General features: G+C 43.8%; 1 protein-coding gene across 5 annotated transcripts in view; it reads left to right on the top strand.

Annotated features, from left to right (window-relative positions):
* Positions 1-18,935, top strand: part of LOC148040138 (uncharacterized) — a 206,149-nt gene that overhangs the window by 121,485 nt on the left and 65,729 nt on the right. For all 5 annotated transcript variants that reach the window (XM_087696996.1, XM_087697005.1, XM_087697024.1 and 2 more), the window contains 2 exons: positions 7,349-7,431; positions 7,531-7,641. In XM_087696996.1, coding sequence (XP_087553122.1) covers positions 7,349-7,431; positions 7,531-7,641 — 194 coding nt within the window. The remainder of the gene's footprint in view (positions 1-7,348; positions 7,432-7,530; positions 7,642-18,935) is intronic.

The following is an 18,935-nucleotide window of genomic DNA, read 5'->3' on the forward strand; positions in this document are numbered from 1 at the left end:
CGACAAAGAGAGGCATGATGGATCCCATACTGGCGAGCAACCCGTTGCACATTAGAGAGCAGTCATTCAAAAGAAACTGTGCCCTCAGAGGCAAAGTCGAATAAAAATCTCTCAATCAATTGCTGCATATAGCCCTGAAAGATTGAATGCTTCAAATAAGACCAGTTGAAACGTAAAGGGAGTCTATCCAACAACTGTAGAAAAGGTGCAATGGGTTGTGCCAATATCTCAAGCTGGAGAGGGAAATGGTCCGACAAGGCATATTGCTGCAAGACTTGCATTTCCAGCATCTCAGGAAGAAAATCAGCATCTTGCATGATGTACATTCGGTCCAACCGCGACCATGTAGATGAATACTGTGCGGAATGGAAAGTAAACCCTGGAGATGAAGGCTGTAACCAAGAGCATAGATCTTGCTTAAGTGCCGCAAGAGCAAAGGCATTCCATGCCCGACTTTCCGGAGCATCCATCACTGAATGCCCTGACGTGGACTGTGAAGAGTCAACATACATATTGTAATCCCCATCAAGAAACCCCTTCTGCCAAGTGACATGAAGCTCTGCAAAGTCTTCCAAAGATCCCTGCAAGATAAAGGGTCATTCAAAGCATAGAGGTCCAGCAACCATAAGATCTCCCCTTCAAATAAAATTTCAATTATCACAAAGCGGCCCTGTACATCATTTTTAATAAGAACAGGCTGATATTTCTCATGGACAATCATAAGCACACCAGAATAATGCACAGCATGTGTCCTTGCATAAACAAGTGAAACCCATGGCAATCCACAACTTTTCCTGCTTCACCGTGACTCTTGTGCTCCACTGCACACGAGGCATCCCACTGATTCTCATGCAAGACAGTCCACATGGCATGTTGCTTATGGCGAGAACAAATGCCTCGCACATTCCACGTGGCTATCTTCATATATCTGTAAAAAGAAAATCAGGAACGAGGCACCGCTTGCCTCGATTTAACCTTGTCTGCTAGAATGTCAAGGACACTGTCATCCAGAAAATCAGCTAACATTGCAAAAGAATTGTGCCGGCCAGCTTTAGATGTAGATGGGATATCCATTGTCTTGGGGATGGCACAGGGATAACGACGATTCCAGGGTGTAATCACATTGCCTCTAGAATCAAATGCCAACTTAGCAGGCGGGCCCTTGGGACTGTCTGTATATGCTTTCCTCGTAGACTGATTACGGGGAGCAGAAGGAACCATAGTACGCGCAGCATGCTGTGAAGAGAAATGTAACATTTCTTTCCTGCGCATATACGTGTGCATGGAATCCTGTAATACAGTAGGCCCAGAATCTGGCAGGCCATCATCCAACTTTTTACCTTTTTTTGGACGTGCTTCTATCCAGTCGTTGCTACGGGAATCAAAACCCAAAACCTGTTGTTTACCTTTATCCAAAACACTGGATGGCTAGGGTTCCTCCTGTGACGGAGCATCAAGCACCATGTCATCCATGGGTGGCACAACATGCACATTCTCTAAAGACGGTTGCCTCTCTGGGCATTCGGCCATAAAGTGCCCCAATTTACCACACGAAAAGCAGTGTTTTGCAATGTTGCCCATTTCAAGCGAAAAGGCAAAGGATGCATGCCAGAGCAATTAAGGCGCAGCCACGCAGGTCTCTTCCTGGCAGTGTCCCATAACATACACAAACGATTTCTATTCATTGCCCTTAGGCTTGGGGGGACCAGCACCGTTCCCACAACGGCCATGATATCCTTTAACAATGGCTAATAAACAGCCGGGAAATTTTCCACCTCAACCCACACCGGGCATTCACGTTGAAGCTGGCGCTGAAAGTCTGCCATAGGGCGCCATGGCACAACATGGACCAAACGGCGATCGAAGAACAAAGGTAGTTTGGACAGGAGCTCAACCCGATGCTTCTCAGATTTCAGCAGCACCTCATAGAAGCCTCGAGGCCCAGCAAAAATCTCCTCAACACACTCCCCTTGTAGTAAATGGTGCAGCCATTGGCGAATATGGGAAAGCAGTGGGATCCTACCAGTGAAGAAGAGTATAACTGCACGGTCATAAAACACGGAAAATCGCAAATGTATTGATGAGCAGACTGAATAGCATCAGAAAGAATCTCCTGTGGACCCCACAAAGATTTATAAAATTCAATGCACATTTGAATGATGGAAGCAAGATCAGTAGCTTTATGAGATTTGCATTTAGATTATTCCTACCTCTTCCATTTCCTTAGATGGACAGCTTTGTGGCATATTTGGTGTACTCGGAATGCCTTTATTTTTTATTTAGTCTTGGGTATCCATGATCATGTGGCCTGTATTCATGGTTTAGTGTTATGGTAGATCTCCTCTATGGTTTCACTTGATCTGGTTCTTCTTGATATTGTTGCTCCCTAGCTGGATATTATTCGATCCACACCAGTTGTCCTTTCTGTGTGATATTTGTGTGTTAGTCTTGGTAGTCGTGATGGTGCCGCCGGTGCATCCCGTCCTATCGTCGCCTAGACCTCTCTCTCTCTCTCTCTCTCTCTCTCTCTCTCTCTCTCTGTGTGTGTGTGTGTGTGTGTGTGTGAAGATAATTGAATTAAGTGGCAATATTTACATCAGACCATTAGGTCAGCTAAGAAAATGAAAGGCTACCAAGACTAACACACAAATATCACACAGAAAGGACAACTGGTGTGGATCGAACAATATCCAGCTAGGGAGCAACAATATCAAGAAGAGCCAGATCAACTGAAACCATAGAGGAGATCTACCATAACACTAAACCATGAATACAGGCCACATGATCATGGATACCCAAGGCTAAATAAAAAATAAAGGCATTCCGAGTACACCAAATATGCCACAAAGCTGTCCATCTAAGGAAATGGAAGAGGTAGGCACGTGAAACAAAACTCCAAATTTGTCGAGCAACAGGGCAAGAGTCAAAGAGATGAAGCAACGTCGCATCACATGTAGTGCAAAATACGCAGTGACCAATAGAGATCTTGTGAGCACGCAACACATCCCGAATCAGTAGACCCCCAATAAGCAACCTCCATATAAACACTTTACCCTGATAAGGAACCTTAGACTTCCAGAGTTGGATGAATCTTTCCTACCACTTCTTTTTGCTATCTCGAATATGCCATAATTTATTAGCCTTTCCAATGACCCATCTCTAGCCTCAACCATCTGATGATATATTTGATTCGTTGACCTTTTCTTGAAATCATTAGGAAGCACAAACAACCAATCTCGTGAGGGAGACGATAGTTGTAAAGCATGCAAAGGAGAGAACTTGGGAAGTATATTCCATCTATGATCCCTTCATTAAGTGCAATACAAGCCGCAACACCTTGACTAATGGTATCAATAAGAGAAATCATGCAAGGACCAAATCCCGTGGTGGACATAGGTGCCGCAAGAAAGACTAGCTGACATGATCAAATGCCTTTTCAAGATCAAGCTGAAGCATAACAACTTGCTGGCCTGAGGCTTTGGCATAATCAATCCCCAGTTGAACATTCAAAATGTTATGCATTATATTCCAACCCTTAATGAAACAATATTGACGTGGATGAACCAAGTGCGGAAATACTTTTTGCAATCTGTTGGCCATGATTTTAGAGAAGATTTTATACAAAGAACCCATAATAGAAATGTGTCTCCATTGTTTCAAAGAGGTCCGAGAGGGAACCTTAGGCAATAACCGAATGACAGCAATCTTCCAGTCTGAAGGCATCCTACCATAATTCCACACTTGTTGACATAGGCGAGTTAATGGGTCCTTAAGTTGTTGAATAATGGCTGAAAATAGCTCATTAGGAATCCCATCCCAGCCAGGGCTTTTCCTTCGTGGCAAATGGGACAACACATCCTCCACTTCATCCCTGAAATATCAGCCTCCATCAAATCAACCCATTCAGGCTTAACCTGGTTACTAACCAAATCGCAAATGTATTGACGAGCAGACTGAACAGCATCAGAAAGAATCTCCTGTGGACCCCACAAAGATTTATAAAAGCCAATGCACATTTGAATGATGGCAGAGGGCGGATCTTGTAGATGTGATCAGTAGTGGCCACATGATCATGGAAGCAAGACATTTGAATGATGCCTTTAACATTCCATAAAGCAAATCTCATGATAAATCATAGAAGAGAAAACTAGTGAATCACCACTATCCATCAGTAGCTTTAGCTGCTTGAAATCTCTCCATCTCACTACTGATCACATCTACAAGATCCGCCCTCTGCCAACTAGTAATCGAAGCATGAGAAGGGAGCTGCTATTATTGAGAATGGAAAACACCTCGAGAGGAGGCACAAGCCTCCGACATACATCAAAGTGCAAAGAGAATCAGAAGCCCTTTTATCATCCATACCAATTGCAAGAACACGTGAAGATTGAGATTTCTTATAAAACCCCTTACTTTTGCGTTGAAAAGTCTAAGTAATAGGGTGTAGAGATGGGTGAGCAGGAGTTGAACGAGATTCTTGTCTAGCATTACGTCTTACCATAGTGACCTAAGAATTATCTTGAGGAGGAAAATTCCGACCAACCGAAAGCGATGAACACTCAATACCAACTTGTGAGACATCCTTCTTTCCATCATCTTGTCCATGCAGGACAAGAGGCAGAGGATCAACTTCTTGCTATTGAGCCATCTACTAGGGATGATGCTCTTGCATATCCGGCCACATCTAAAACAATGTCCACCAAATGTGCCCCATTTAAGGTTTTTTTTTTTTTTGCTTGGGTCGCAGTCCTAGCACATATTCACCCATCTCCATTGCCTAATGTGCACACACTAATCTCTCTCTCTTTCTCTCGGGTTGAAGATTCAAAGTGTCAAGACAACCCACAAGCTAATTAGGAGTCCATACAAAGTTCAAATTTGATGGATTATCAACTCTTGCAAATCAAAATCAAATCTCAGCCAATCCTCAATTCCAAGGTATTCATTCATTTATATTGTCTAATTTCAAGGAAAATTGGGATAATTGGGGTAATTCAAGGCAATTTGGAGCTATGCGGGTAATCGAGTCAATTTTGGGACATTTGGGTCAATTTCAAGCATTGACAGGTATTGGGGCAATTAGAGGGAAATTCTTTGGGGCAATTTGGATCATGCAGGGCATACTTGGGGCACTTAAGACATGTGACGTTCCCCCCGTTCCCGTTCCCTGACCTTGGACGTTTTCCCCGTTCCAGGGGACCCGTTCACGTTCCCCGTTCCAGGTAACTATGGTGCCTTGCACAAAGATTAGCTCTCCACAATATCCGCAGGATACTCTTTACAAGAGCACCGACTCTAATACCATGTGAAGAAAAATGTTAGGGTTTGCAGTAAGGAAACAGAGTGTAGGACCACGACAGAAACACAAAGAGAGAGACAGACACAGAAAGTAAAACTCAAACCCTAAATGCAAAACTCAAAACTCAGACACAGAAACTTAAACGCAAATAGAAGAAAGAAGAGAAGAACAGAACTCTAAAGTGAATGAATACTGCAAACGAATGTAAGAGTATACAGATACTCAAGGGCACAGCAGTGTGTTGGATAGTGACGTCCATCGAAGACAGATCCCAAGTCTGTGACTACCAGTTAGAGTAAGGAATCTGCAAAACGATGATGCCAAAAGGGCCTGGAGCACCAAACGCAAGTAGGAGAAGCTCTGGAGATGGAAGGGGGCCCCCAGATGAGTGTAAACGCAAACTGTGGATGTCGCCTTGTTGAGGAGCACCGGTACCTATCACCTGGAGGAAGAGAGTCCAAACACAAGTAGCTGAGGGTGATGAAGATGTTGGCGATGGCTGGAAGATGCCGAACGCAGCCTGGAGGAAAGCACCAAACAGTGGGCGACAACCTCATGGAAGAAGGCGCTAGGGTACTGCAAGGGGTGATGGAGAGGTGGCAACACTCTCGAAGGCTAGACAATCATGTAGAGGTAGACTAATGGCTGAAATATGCACTCAAGGGTATGAAACTTGAACAGACGGGAATGAGGCTAAATGGGGGCAGCCTATCTATTTATAGATGTTGAAGGGTGCCCCAAAGAATTAGGGTTATTTGGGGACTACTAAAACTCTCTCGGACCGCTTCCCTTTTTAGGGTTTTTCATTAATTAAGTGTATTTTGGGACTGTTTAAGAATGCTAATTGGTTGAAAAGCGTATTTTAGCTCAACACTTGGTGCTAATAACCGTTCTCGTTTTTGGTAGATCAACTGGCTTCCAAGTATCATTCTTCATTATGTTGTCATACTTAGCTTGCATAGTTTGCTCTCCATGCTCGATTGGCAAGTGCTTCTTCCAAGTCTACTAACTTCTTTACTTCTCTCATAATCTCAACGATCAAGGCCATATTGACTACGTGAACAGAAGCCTTTCTTTGCTCCTCTATTCTTTGAGATCTCCTTGGTCCATTTTCCTTTTCTTCAATAGTGGTAGGCATAGAATTACTATGATCATACAATTGCTTTACACATTACGGCAATGGATTTTCCAATGATATGATTGCAAGTAGGTGAATTTTTTTTTCATCATTTGAAGATGATGCTTCCTCCTCCTTGAGGTTAGGGATAGCTCTTGGGACAAGTTCATAATGGACTACTTCGCTGGATGATAAAGTGGAAGAACTTATATTCTTCTCTTCCGCTATATGTAGCTACTCCTTGAACACTATATCACGGTTCACTATGATTTTCTTTGCCTCTTGGTCATACAATTTGTAAGCCTTTCTCTCATCACTATAACCCAATAAGATACATTTTGTGTCTTTTGGTTTTAACTTGTTTCTTTTATCCTTTGGAATATGTGTATAAAATTCATATCTAAAAGTTTTAAAATGTGAGACACATGGTTTCTTACCAAAATAGGCCTCATGAGGAGTTTTGCTCTTGAAAGCCTTTGTGTAACTCCAATTGAGAATGTAGACTAGAGTATTACAGCTTCTTCCAAGAATTGGTTAGGTAATCCCTTGCCCTTAAGCATACATCTTGCCATTTTCACAATGGTGCGATTTCGGTGTTCAACGACGCCATTCTAGTGAGGTATATGAGGCATCGTCAATTGACACTTAATCCCTTTGCTCGTGCAATAGTCCTCAAACATTGGTATTAAGAATCATGATTACATTCAAGAATAACATTGGTACCAAACATGTGAGATTGGTTTGTTTTGAAAGTCGGCCTATTGGAAGCTTTCTTGCAGCTAGACTAAACAGAGACTTCAACAAAGGATAACATAATTTTCTGGCTTTCTAGCAATAATGATGCTTCTCAATTATACTCAACCTTTGACTTGCAAAACCAAATATTTTTTCTTATGAAAATTAATATCTAATTGCTTTCCTGAAAAATGTAGTTGAGTTCATGAGACAACATCGACGAATGACTGGCCTATATCAGAAGTTTCATATTTGGGTTTCTTATGTCCATAAAAAGAAGGTATGTCCTTTTGTTGCAAGAATTTTCTTCTTATCTAGTTGGCTTAATCTGACTGTATATTTTGTTCGAAGAAGTTATGATACTGAAATGTTTATGCAGTATTTAAGGGCAGCCCAAGAGATGCACAGGCGTCGTCGTCTTAAGTTGTGCATATATGCATGGCTTTCTCGAGTTGGTAGACTCAAATTCAAGAGAGAAGCTGAGGAAACAGTACGTAACACAAGTCTTCCTTTCAGAGTTACAAAAAAGAAGAGCACAAATCGCAAGGCATACAATGAAGTAGACAGTATATTACTCTCATAAATTGCCTCTTTCTGGGACAACAATACATTCTAAGTCTGCACTTTTAGCACAAATATATGAAGCTACTTATTCTTGATTCACAAATTGGTCATATGTATCCAATGTAGGGTATTTTGACTCCCCAAGTGGAAGGTAAAAGCACTTATTTCCCTGCACCTCCTATCCTATTACTGGATATGAGATCATTTATTTCTCAAGCTTGGTTTTACCAAAGCTTGGAAAGGCACTGCCTCATTAATAGCCTACATATAACTTGCTGGTGCTGATTATAATGTTCTCAAGGTCAGTTTTATTCTTTTAGATTTTTGAAAAAAAAAGAAACTATTGCACACTTTGGGCACTTTTTTCTCCTCTCCCATAAAAGACACTTCTATTGGTTACAGTAGGCAAATAATACATCATCACTGTATACCAAAAAGTAAGAAAGGGACATTTACCTCGAGCTGGCCCAACAGTGCTTGTAGAATGAGTTGAATAAAGAGCCAATATAACAGGATATGATGCCATATCAATTGAGGCCTCCAGTGAAATATGAGACAGTCTTCAAGGCAGGGATGATCTACTGGTGTAAGGCATGTCAGCATCAAGGTCCTGGTGGTCTGTGGCATGTCTGCATCAAGGTCCACATGAACCAAGTGATAATGTTGACTATCATCTTCCATTTATGGCAATGTCCTGCTGACTTCGAAAAATCAGGTGTCTCAATCAACCTCATCTTTCTATCCATAAGGTAGACATTTAAAGGATAAATTCCTCTCTACATTTACTGAGCCACAAGTAGGACCTCTGTATCTATGAGCTAGGATATGGTACCTCAAGTTACTATCTTCTCTCCTCTAGTGCCATTGAACATCAATCTCAAGGTTCTCCTCCGGATTTCCGGTACATAAGGGCAACCATAAACAATGTCTTTTTTCCTCCTTTGGAGCTTTCCATCGAATAGGGTGTCTACCAAAGCATAACCATGTGCCCATTACAAAGGATTGGTGGATGAGAAACTAGTAGTGAGAAGCAGTAAATCATACTTATATATATACTCCTCTTTAATCTGGTCATACAACCAAAAAAGGAGAGATTGGGATGTGAATCTACAAATAAATCTTGCCAAACCCACATCTACTGACCTTTGCCATTTGGCTTTTGCAAAATATGTATGTCAATTATATTATTCAAAGCAAAGAAAACAAGCTTGTTAACTCTAGTGATCGAACAATTGTCTAAGCTTTGAAGATGAAAAAGCAACAAGCCTTCCACATAAGCTACCCTACCGTACTCTTAAAACTTGTTGGCTAGCCTTAGTGGCAAAGTTGCCTCATGCAACCCAGCGTCGTAAAGCACGTGTCATTCCTAGCTAACTAACTGGCAACAAAAGGCTTCCCTAGGGATGCAACTCAAGCTTGGTCCTATGTGTCAAAGGATCCTCCAAGTCCCTCTCCACACAACTTGTGCCTCCTTGCATGTTCAATGGCAATGCTTCATGTCTCCACGAACTATTGTAGAGAGCCTTGGCATTCCCCATCTTAATTGCATCTAGGACAATAGCCAAGCACAAGCTCATCATGGGCAAACAGTCACATGAAGACCACCTTCCTCAATTTTACTAGTTCCACGTATTGAAAAGGAACTTTTAAAAGGCTAGGTAATGCTACGCTCTCCTTACTACCAATACCACATGGGAGAGCCCATCATGTTGCATCAATATAAACCTCTAAGACCAACACGGCTAACATCACTCTCCTAGTTTCCTATTTAGCTCATCCAAGGCTCCACCTTAACATTCATAGTTGCGACTTGCCACTCCTACAACTGCTGTTAGCAATGCAATGATACAATTCGAAGCCTTCCCTCTTAGCCCAACAATAGTTGCCTGTAGCCCCAAGAGATGACCAATGACCTATCATGCTTGCAAAAGGTCAAGTCCCTCCAAGCATCTCTAGCACCCACTGCAAAAAAGAATGCTGCCTACTCATCATTTGCAATGCCTTGGAAATATGCATCTTTGCCCTATTGACCCTCTAGGGTCTCAAAGATGGTGAAGTCACCTCCAACAATCCAAGGGTCCACTTGGGGTGAAAGAGCCTTCACCTTTGTCCAAAAAGCAGCTGGTGCTTTGACCCCTATCAATGCATGCATAGATGTTGAAGATTCCAAATGTAAGAGCCCCCAATATCTAGCCTGACCCACAAGGCCCACCTTGCAAGAATGGTCCATGCTACTAGATACAAGACAATAGCCTCAAGCCAATCAAACTACAAACTCCACTCCACCCATGGACACCATGGAGTCTCCCCATAGGTGAACAAGCCTCCTGAAAGCACCTGCTAGAGTGTACTGGCCTAAGAGGATGGGAGCTTGTGCTCATGAAGTATTAGAATGTCAATGCATCCAGCAAGGGCTGGTTGCAGCTCCTGCCAAACAATGAGCAACCCACGCCCCATTGAGGTAAGAAATATTCACTTTTTAGGATGCTAGATGTCTGCCCATGGGGAAACTTCAGGTTTGCTGAAAATATTTTTATTTGGCATGATCAAAGACAAGGAAGAGGGGGAGCTGACTGCCATGCAGTGAATTTTGGCGGCTAGTTTAGAAGATGAACTCCACTCCACCATACTAGTTTGTGGGTGTAGTTGGGAGGAGGATGTTCATCCACATCAACCAACTTGTCAAACAGGCCTATGTCAACATGTAGTTTCGAGCTAATCTTAGGTGAGCCGTCACTATTGTCTGGTTGTATAGAAGAAGGTTGAGGTGAGGGCATTCTGCTCCAGACCTCCAATTGATGTCCATCATGCACCTAGGCCACTGCTTCCAGAGTTGCTCCAAATCCACACCACCTAGCCAATGGGACACTTGCTCTATCACTTGGTCATGGATGACCTTCATCAGCTTCACCTTAGACCACCCATGATTTGCAACTCTCAGGTAAACCATGGTCCACAATGGTAAACCTCATGTAGAAGGAGTTAGGCGTGATGAGGGAGTAATCAAGCTACTGATGAAAACATGAAGCCTCAGGGGCCACTCTATTGCTGTGAGGGAGAGGTCATCGCATATGAAACTTGTGACCTCTTGGAAAAAAGGGGGAGGGGGATGGATGATGGGGATGGGGGGGTTGGAGGGTGAGATGCAATCCATCATACTATGAGGCTGGATTTGAGGAAATGAGAATGGGTGGGAAGGGAGGTGGAGGCGGAGCTGGGGGGAAAGGGGAAGGGGTAAGGGTTGGAGGGTGAGATGCAAGCCATCATACTATGAGGCTGGATTTGAGGGAATGAGAATGGGTGGGAAGGGAGGTGGAGGCGGAGCTGGGGGGAAAGGGGAGGGGGTGGGGGTGGGGGTGGGGGTGGTGCTCACATTAAGGTAGAGGCGGAGGCAAGGGGAGAGGGGAAGGGGTACGAGCAAAGAGTGATGGCACTCACACTAAGTTAAGGGATTTGGTTCTGGGAAGGGGTACGAGCAAAGAGTGATGGCACTCACACTAAGTTAAGGGATTTGGTTCTGGGGGGCCATGTTGACAAATTGTGGCCCATCTTGAGGTGTACACTCTTGGTTGGATCTTTTTTGTTTTGGTGGGGGGGGGGTGTGCTTGGCCCATATTAGCAACATTTGACTCTAGTGTATCTGTCATCATCCACTATAGTGTGTAACTGTGTTTGGTGATTAGTCTTAGCTTATGTCCAAAAGCATAGCATCAGAGACACTAAAGCGACACATGCAATTGCCACCTATACCTTTGGTACCCTACTCTTGTCACCATGTCTATGAAAAATGTTAGAAGCATGGTGCCAAAGAGTTGACCAAAGTCATTCAGCAGCTGGCAATATTCTATTGCAAGGCTTGGGAAGTGGAAATTGACAAGGTACCAAGCTATCACAAGGCATGGAAAGAGCATAGTTGCCTTCGTACATCATACGGACAGATTCGTACGGTACCTATCCGTATGAATTCATACGTTAAAACAAGCCTATTTCGACCACCTCGCCTGCGCGTCCTGCGTCCGACATCACGCGTTTCCTACACCCCCGCTTTTACTCCGCCTGCCTGCGTGGCACTTTTTGGGGGGTGGGAAGCCTTGGATACCTCATCCCACCCCACCCCCTTTTCCAGCCATGCACTCCTCTCCCTAGCCCTCTTTGGATTCCTTCTAGTTGGCAGCCCTCTATTTGACCGTTGACCCCTCTTTGACTGTTTGAACTTTGACCCTTCTCTCATCTACAAAAGGTGCTCCTCTCCTCCATGCTTCCACATCAATTCAGCAAGCACTCACCATTCTCATCTTCCTCTCTTGGATCTTGATTTTTGAATGGACTTGTGATTTGTCATTCTCGAATCTCACCTCCCATCCCCTCTTTCCCACACCCTATCGAAGCATTTGCCATTCTCAAATCTCATCTCCCATCCCCTCTATCACACACCCTATCAAAGCATTTGCCGCCTCTCGAGTCTCCCTCCCTTTTAACTTTCAAGACTCAACTTTCAAGTTTCAAGAGTCGAGACTTTCTCTCTCTCTCTCTGGCCTCTTTATCTGTCATCGGCACCATGACTCATGAGAAGCACGAGGCCCAATTTGCATGTATTTCATGTAGAGAGGGACACAAAGAAGTCCAACTCCCACCATTGGACACGCAAGTATTGTGGGAAGCGCTATACAAGTGGTGCAACTAAGCTTCTCCAATATCTTTCCAAGACGGGGACGCAAGTAGCTCCATGCAAGGAGATCCCTCAAAATGTTGCGGAGGAGATTCTCGCCAAGATGAGAGGGGGATCCACAGGACGAGGAGGAAGTGGCTTATTGGCACCAACTCCTATGCCTACTAATGAGGAAGCATTCAATGTGGGCATATCTTCAACCAATGTGGGAGAGGCCTCTACCATTGGTGGTGGGGACTCCACATCCGTATCTGGCTCTGGTAAAAGACAAAGAGTGGAGGCTCATGCGGTGCCGGAGAGACAATCCTCTCTCTCTCAAGCTCCCAGTCATGTGCATGGATCGGTTGCCTTTCTCTTAGAAAGGCAACGACTTGCGGACATTGAAATTGCACGCACGGTGAGTGAGTACAATCTTGCATTCAATGTCCTTAAGCAAGAGCAATGGAAGAAGATGGTAAAAGCCATTGCCAATGTGGGTCCATGTGAAGGATGGACCGGTGTTACATACAATGATGAGGACGAAAAAGATTAATGAAAAGAAGGAGAGGATTGATAGAGCCCTTAATCCTATTCGGGCCGCATGGATAAAATATGGTTGCTCCATGCTCACCGATGGAAGCAAAAGACAGATTTGGCAATTTTTACAAGCCACGGAAGACGAGATTTCAAAGCGGTTTCGAAGAGCACTTACAGATTTTTCATAATTTTTTGAGACACCGAATATAGTCAAAGTAAGTGTCCAGAAATGCAAGACCCTGAGTTGGACAAGTAGAAATTTTCAGAGGTCAATTCGGAAGCCAGACGGTGGAGATACGAAGTTGGGCAAGGACAAAGCCAAAAAGGGTCAAAATTAAAAGTTCTTCGGCATGGCTTTTTGGGGGGGGGGGGGGGGGGGGGGGGCAATTGGTCCCCCCTAATTAAACTTTAAAAAATTAATTTTGGGGGAGGGGCACCATTTCGAATTGGTAGCCTATAGAACATTCCGCCCCCTCCATTTTGGTGACAATTTTGGGTGAGAGGCATTGAGATGGATGGAGTGATCCTAAAAAACGTAGGATCATCAACATACTTGTCTCATGTCCACTCAGCACTTACTTTTTGTGGGCCGTAGATACCGGCAAGAGGGGGAGAAAAACAACGGACACATTCATCTACCGCCACATTCGACAAGCTATCATTGAGGTATACATTGCAATTTGCCTTTTAAATTTGTTACTTTCTTTCATTATGATAATATCATGATTCATAATTGAAATTTGATTTATGGATAATGGCATATGCATAACTATCTATCTCCCTATTCTAATAATTAATTTTTCTCTAGTATCTATGATCTATCTCGATTCTCTCTTTCCCGCCAAGCTATAAGGCTCAAGTTTCAACTCTCTCTAGACTCTTTCTCTCTCTAACCTCCAATTTCCAAGTATTGTTAGTATTAAGTCATAAGTATGCTTACTTGTAATTTGTAAATTGTGGTTGTAGGTGGATCCCTCAAATGTGGTGCAAGTTGTTACCGACAATGCATCGAATTATCGGCACATGGGCCGTTTGCTTGAGTTCGAGTTCCCTATGATTGTGTGGACTCCATGTGCAAGTCATTGTTTGGACTTGCTCATGAAGGACATTGGGAAGCTCAAGTGGGTAAAGAGGGTGGTCCGTAAAGCTACATCAATTGTCGCATTATTCACGGTAAAGGTAAAGGTGCTTGCGATGTATCGTGACCATAGCATACTGGAGTTGAAGAAGCCATCTTCAACTCACTTTGTTTACATGTGGTTATTGATGGAGTGCCTTTATGAGGTGTGGTCCGCCTTGTGCCAGATAGTAGTATCCACTCTATGGAATGAGTGGGATGAGCATGAGACAGAGGAGGCCAAAGTCATGCAGCGCTTGTGCCTTAATAAGCAGTTCTGGCAAAAGTCTGTACCATTGTCATTGTCGTGACTTCCTTTTATAGGGTGTTACATATGAGTGATTGTGAGGGGTCCACCATGGGCCTTCTCGTTCACTTCTTTAGAGCGGCATTGGTGGAGGCACGTGCTTGTACAACGATCACACAGACACCATGTGCATATGTTCTAGAGATAGTAGAGAGGAGATGGGCATGGATGCATAAGCACATCCATGGTTTTGCCGCATTGGTACATCCGGTCTACAAGTCACCAGCGGTCATGGATGATAGAGAGTTCCGTTCGAATCAGCTTGCTTGTTTGACTCGTGTTCCTTGTGGATAACCACAATGTAGTGCTAGAGGAGCTAGGATGCTACGCAAATTAGAGAGGGCATGTGGCTTTTGTTTCTCCCACTTGTTGGAGGAGAGAGTCACTTGTGAAGCCTTTATTTTGGTGGCTAAACTTTGGATACGCACTGGAGACCCTTCAGCCCTTAGCCATGAGGTCCTTGCCCAAGATTGCTCTTTGGGTGCATGTGAGAGAAACTAGAGTGCCTATTCTCTCATTCACACAAAGATTCGCAATCGACTTAGCACACAATAGTTAGAGCAGCTAGTCTCTTGCCCCACTAACTTACGCATGATGAGAGCTATGATGAGCATGGGTAGTCCGAAGCAGGTAAAGTTTAAACACTTAACCATAACATTTAATTTTTAAAATTTTTAAATTTGTTATTTTAACTTTTAAACTTTGAAGTTTGAAGTTTATACTTTACAATTTAGACTTTAACATTTACAATGATCAATCTTACGTGCATTACTGCATTGTGTAGGTGAATGTTGATACATTCAAGTTAACAGGCGACACTCTTTCAAGTACATAAGGAGGTGGACGAGGAGGAGGAGATGATTTTTGCAGAGCTCTATAGAGAGCTTATAGCAGCAGATACTCATGACACTCGCAATCAGCGTGCTCGTGGGCAAGGAGTTCAAGTAGGTGGTGGCAAGGGCATGGTCATTCGACGCCCTCCATCATCGAGGAGGGGTGGTTCGAGTGGCTTGCAAACATATGTAAGGCGAGCTCTAGTAGCTCCCATCCTATGCCTCATGATGACTTCCCCCCCTTGCCTACACAGCCACCACCTAGGGAGCCATTAGTTGATGATGATGGTAACCTCATCAATGAGGATGAGTATGAGTGTGTCTCATCATCGAATGCCGAGGAGTCATCTTCAGACTCTCTTGATGAGCACTCAGATGGTTTTGATGACGATGATAATGATAGTGATTCCTCATCATAGATTCATATGACATAGGTCTCTCTTTTTTTTTGTATCTAGGTTGTAGTTGTATCGCATGTTTTGCACAGCCCATGCGACTGGGATGGTCACTCCATGTATTCATCTTATTCTGTAATGAAATGGCTATTTCCACTTTAAATATGTATTCTATGATCTATCATTTAATGATTTATGGTTTTTGTTATTTAAAAAATCATCTTAATTTTTTTCGTACTAATATCGCACCGTACCTTATAAAATCATAAGGTACAATTTAGTACCATATTTTATCATACCATACCATATCGTACCGTATCGTACCTTTCATACTTGACAACTATGGGGAACATGTGGTGAGACCATCGGAACATGTGGTGAGACCATCACAAGAGAGTTCTCATGAAGATGGCATATCAGGTTGTGCAGTAAATAGTGCTAGGGCAGTTGCCTTGCCAAGCATACCTATATAGGCTATACGGATTCTATCATAATAGATCTAGCAATCTTTATTTCAGCTTGTCATTGGTCAATGAAGGCTACCAAGATGACATATCGAGTTACCTATTAGATATTAGGGTCTGCAATAAGATATTTTCATAGTTGCCTTCGTACATCATACAGTACTGATCTTACTATACAATTCATACCATACGGTACTATACATATCCGTATCGAAAAATGCCCTTCTTCGCCTGCCACATCTCCCCGCATTCCACCTAGACATGTCCTACATGGCACTTTTTTTTTTGGGGGGGGGTGGTGCTTGGGTTAGCTCACCTCCCTTTCTAGCTATGCACTCCTCCTGCAGCCCCCCTTGGGAATTCCATCCAGCTAGCAACTATGTTTGACTCTTGACCCCTCTTTGACTGTTTGACCCTTCTCTCATCTACAAAAGGTGCTCCTCTCCTCCATGCTTCCACACCAATTCAATAAGCATTTGCCATTCTCATCTACCTCTCTTGGATCTTGCATTGATTTGTGATTCGTGAAGCTCTAGCTTCTCACTCTCTCCTCTGACCTACATCCTATCAAGGCTCAAGTAAGGCTCAAGGCTCAAGGCTCAAGCATTTTCCATCTTCTCTCTCTCACTCTTGCTCTTTTAACTTTAAAGTTGACTTCACCCCTCTCTCTCTTTCAATTTTTACTTTCAAGTTTCAAGAGTCAAGTCTGAAGCCTCTCACTCTTCCTCTTTTTTTCGTAAAAGGTAATTGTATTAATTACGAAAAAAAGGTACAAGTTTACATGATTACAAGATACACGAGGGCTCTAAGCCAATCGTGTGTAAGATCCCAGGACTAAACCAGCAAAAAGGTACACAAGTCATGACAAAGACCCAGAGGAAATTGCCATATGCCAGGGAAGCAAGTCCTCCCGGGGGAGCAAGTCGGAGAGCCGAATGAGATCTATCTACCAATGCAAGAGGCCTTTGAGCCGGGCAATGTGTGCTGGTACATTAGAGGCCGAATCAAAAAGGAAGGCATTCCGAGTGGTCCAATTGTGCCAGCATCCCCAATATCTGAAAAAGTGGAATAAGATCTTCATATACAATTGTGGCGGTGTGGGGTATTTTGGCCTCACAAAAATTCAATCGAAAGGGGTTAGAGAGGACCCCACCACTGTACGCCAAACCTGTGATAAGAGCGACCAGATCTTCTTGGTGAGCGGGCAAGAAATAAATCGATGTCCGGCCGATTCCATAGTAGTGATACAAAAGAAACAATTGCCATTCGAAATTCGACGCTTGGAAAGGGTCGAGGCAAGAGGAAGACCACCAATCATCATCCCCCAAAGAAAGACCTTACATTTGAAGAGAGTCTTATTCAACTAGCCCTCCATCACAGTTCCACCATGACAGAGATTTCCACAATCCCCATATAGTATTAGCTTTAACACCCAGCCATTGATGGTCTTTAATCAGAAGATGATACACCTGATTAGCAGAGGCCTTTTCTAGACGCAACCGACCTGCAAGGTCCCAGTCTTGCCAAGGACTATCCACAACAAGGGCAGGAAAGGGTTGCCTGCCCTGAAGCACCAACAAAAGCTGCTCCCATAAGTCATGGTATCCACGCGGGATTTTTGAAAAGTCTCCTCGCCGTACGAAACGATGCGAAGACATTACGACTGGCAAGGGTGGCATCCGCAACTGAAGTCACACCCAGACGGGCCATGCGGTTAAATTTTGGTCTGAGCTCATGTTTGTCTTCCCGAGAAAGTAATCTCGAGACTGCCAACAATTCCAATTGAAAGGAGTTAGTATGCACGTGGTCCTCCGCTGGATGCCAACGCGCCTTTTGGAGCACCACTTCTAGGAGCCGACCAAATGCAGTAACAGAGAAGAGGAGGGGCTGGAAAACGGAGAGTCTACATTAAGGACATGCCACCACGAGCCCCGAATTTGTGTATTGCCATGCCGAAGCCTGTTGTCCTCAAGAAAATAACGGGCTATAATGGTCCATAGGTGATGATCCACACACATAGCGCGAAAAAGAGACCAACGAAGAGCCAACAAATGAGTTTCAACATCCAAAATAGCTCCACCACCCAGGCGTTTGGGGGTACATGCATGGGACCACGAAATCCACGAAATACCTGCGTGCAATGCATCCTTCTTCCATAACATGAAACGAACGGGGCGAGTGAGAGCCTTCAAAGTAGTAGGAATCCACAGCAGCAATGGCAAGAAATATGTGAGCATTGAGAGCATAATTGTCTGAGCCACTTTGAGGCGGACATGGAAGGGCCACGCTTGCGACTTCCAATACATAAACTTAGCTGCCAGTTTCTGTGAAATCCACTCCAGTAGTTGCTTTGGCCGAACATCAACACCCAACAAGTACCCAAGATGCCTGACAATAGAGCCACGGGGAACAACCTGACCCTGCCAGCCCAATGACTGTAAATCCGACTCCGTGCAGCTGAGAATGGCTGATTTGAAGGCATTGATGCGAAGACCCGAAGCATGACTTAAGAGTGTCTAAACATCTAATGCCTTGCGAATGTTGTCCTTGTCTGCACGCAAAATCATAAAGGTATTATCAGCCCAAGATTGGCTAATGAAGTGCTGTCCCAAAGGAAGAGACAATCTGGCCAGCTGATCAGAAGCTGCCATTGAAGATAACATCGAAAGAACCGGGTGGGTCGCCAAGGCAAAGAAGAGAGGACTCAAAGGGCAACCCTGTTTCACCGAGCGTGCAAGGACAAATGGCTTTGTAACCCCACCATTGAGCATAACATGCGAAGAAGCCGCAACACTAATGGTGTAGATCAATCGGGACATCCGAGTACCAAAACCCATAGCGGACATAAGTTCAGCAATGAAAGACCAGTCTAAATAGTCAAAGGCCTTTTCTAGATCCAATTGAATCAATACCACTTGC

The sequence above is a fragment of the Lygodium microphyllum genome, chromosome 2 (assembly GCF_053477565.2).
Source record: "Lygodium microphyllum isolate KBCC chromosome 2, Lygodium_microphyllum_v1.1.10, whole genome shotgun sequence".
Lineage (NCBI taxonomy): Eukaryota > Viridiplantae > Streptophyta > Polypodiopsida > Schizaeales > Lygodiaceae > Lygodium > Lygodium microphyllum.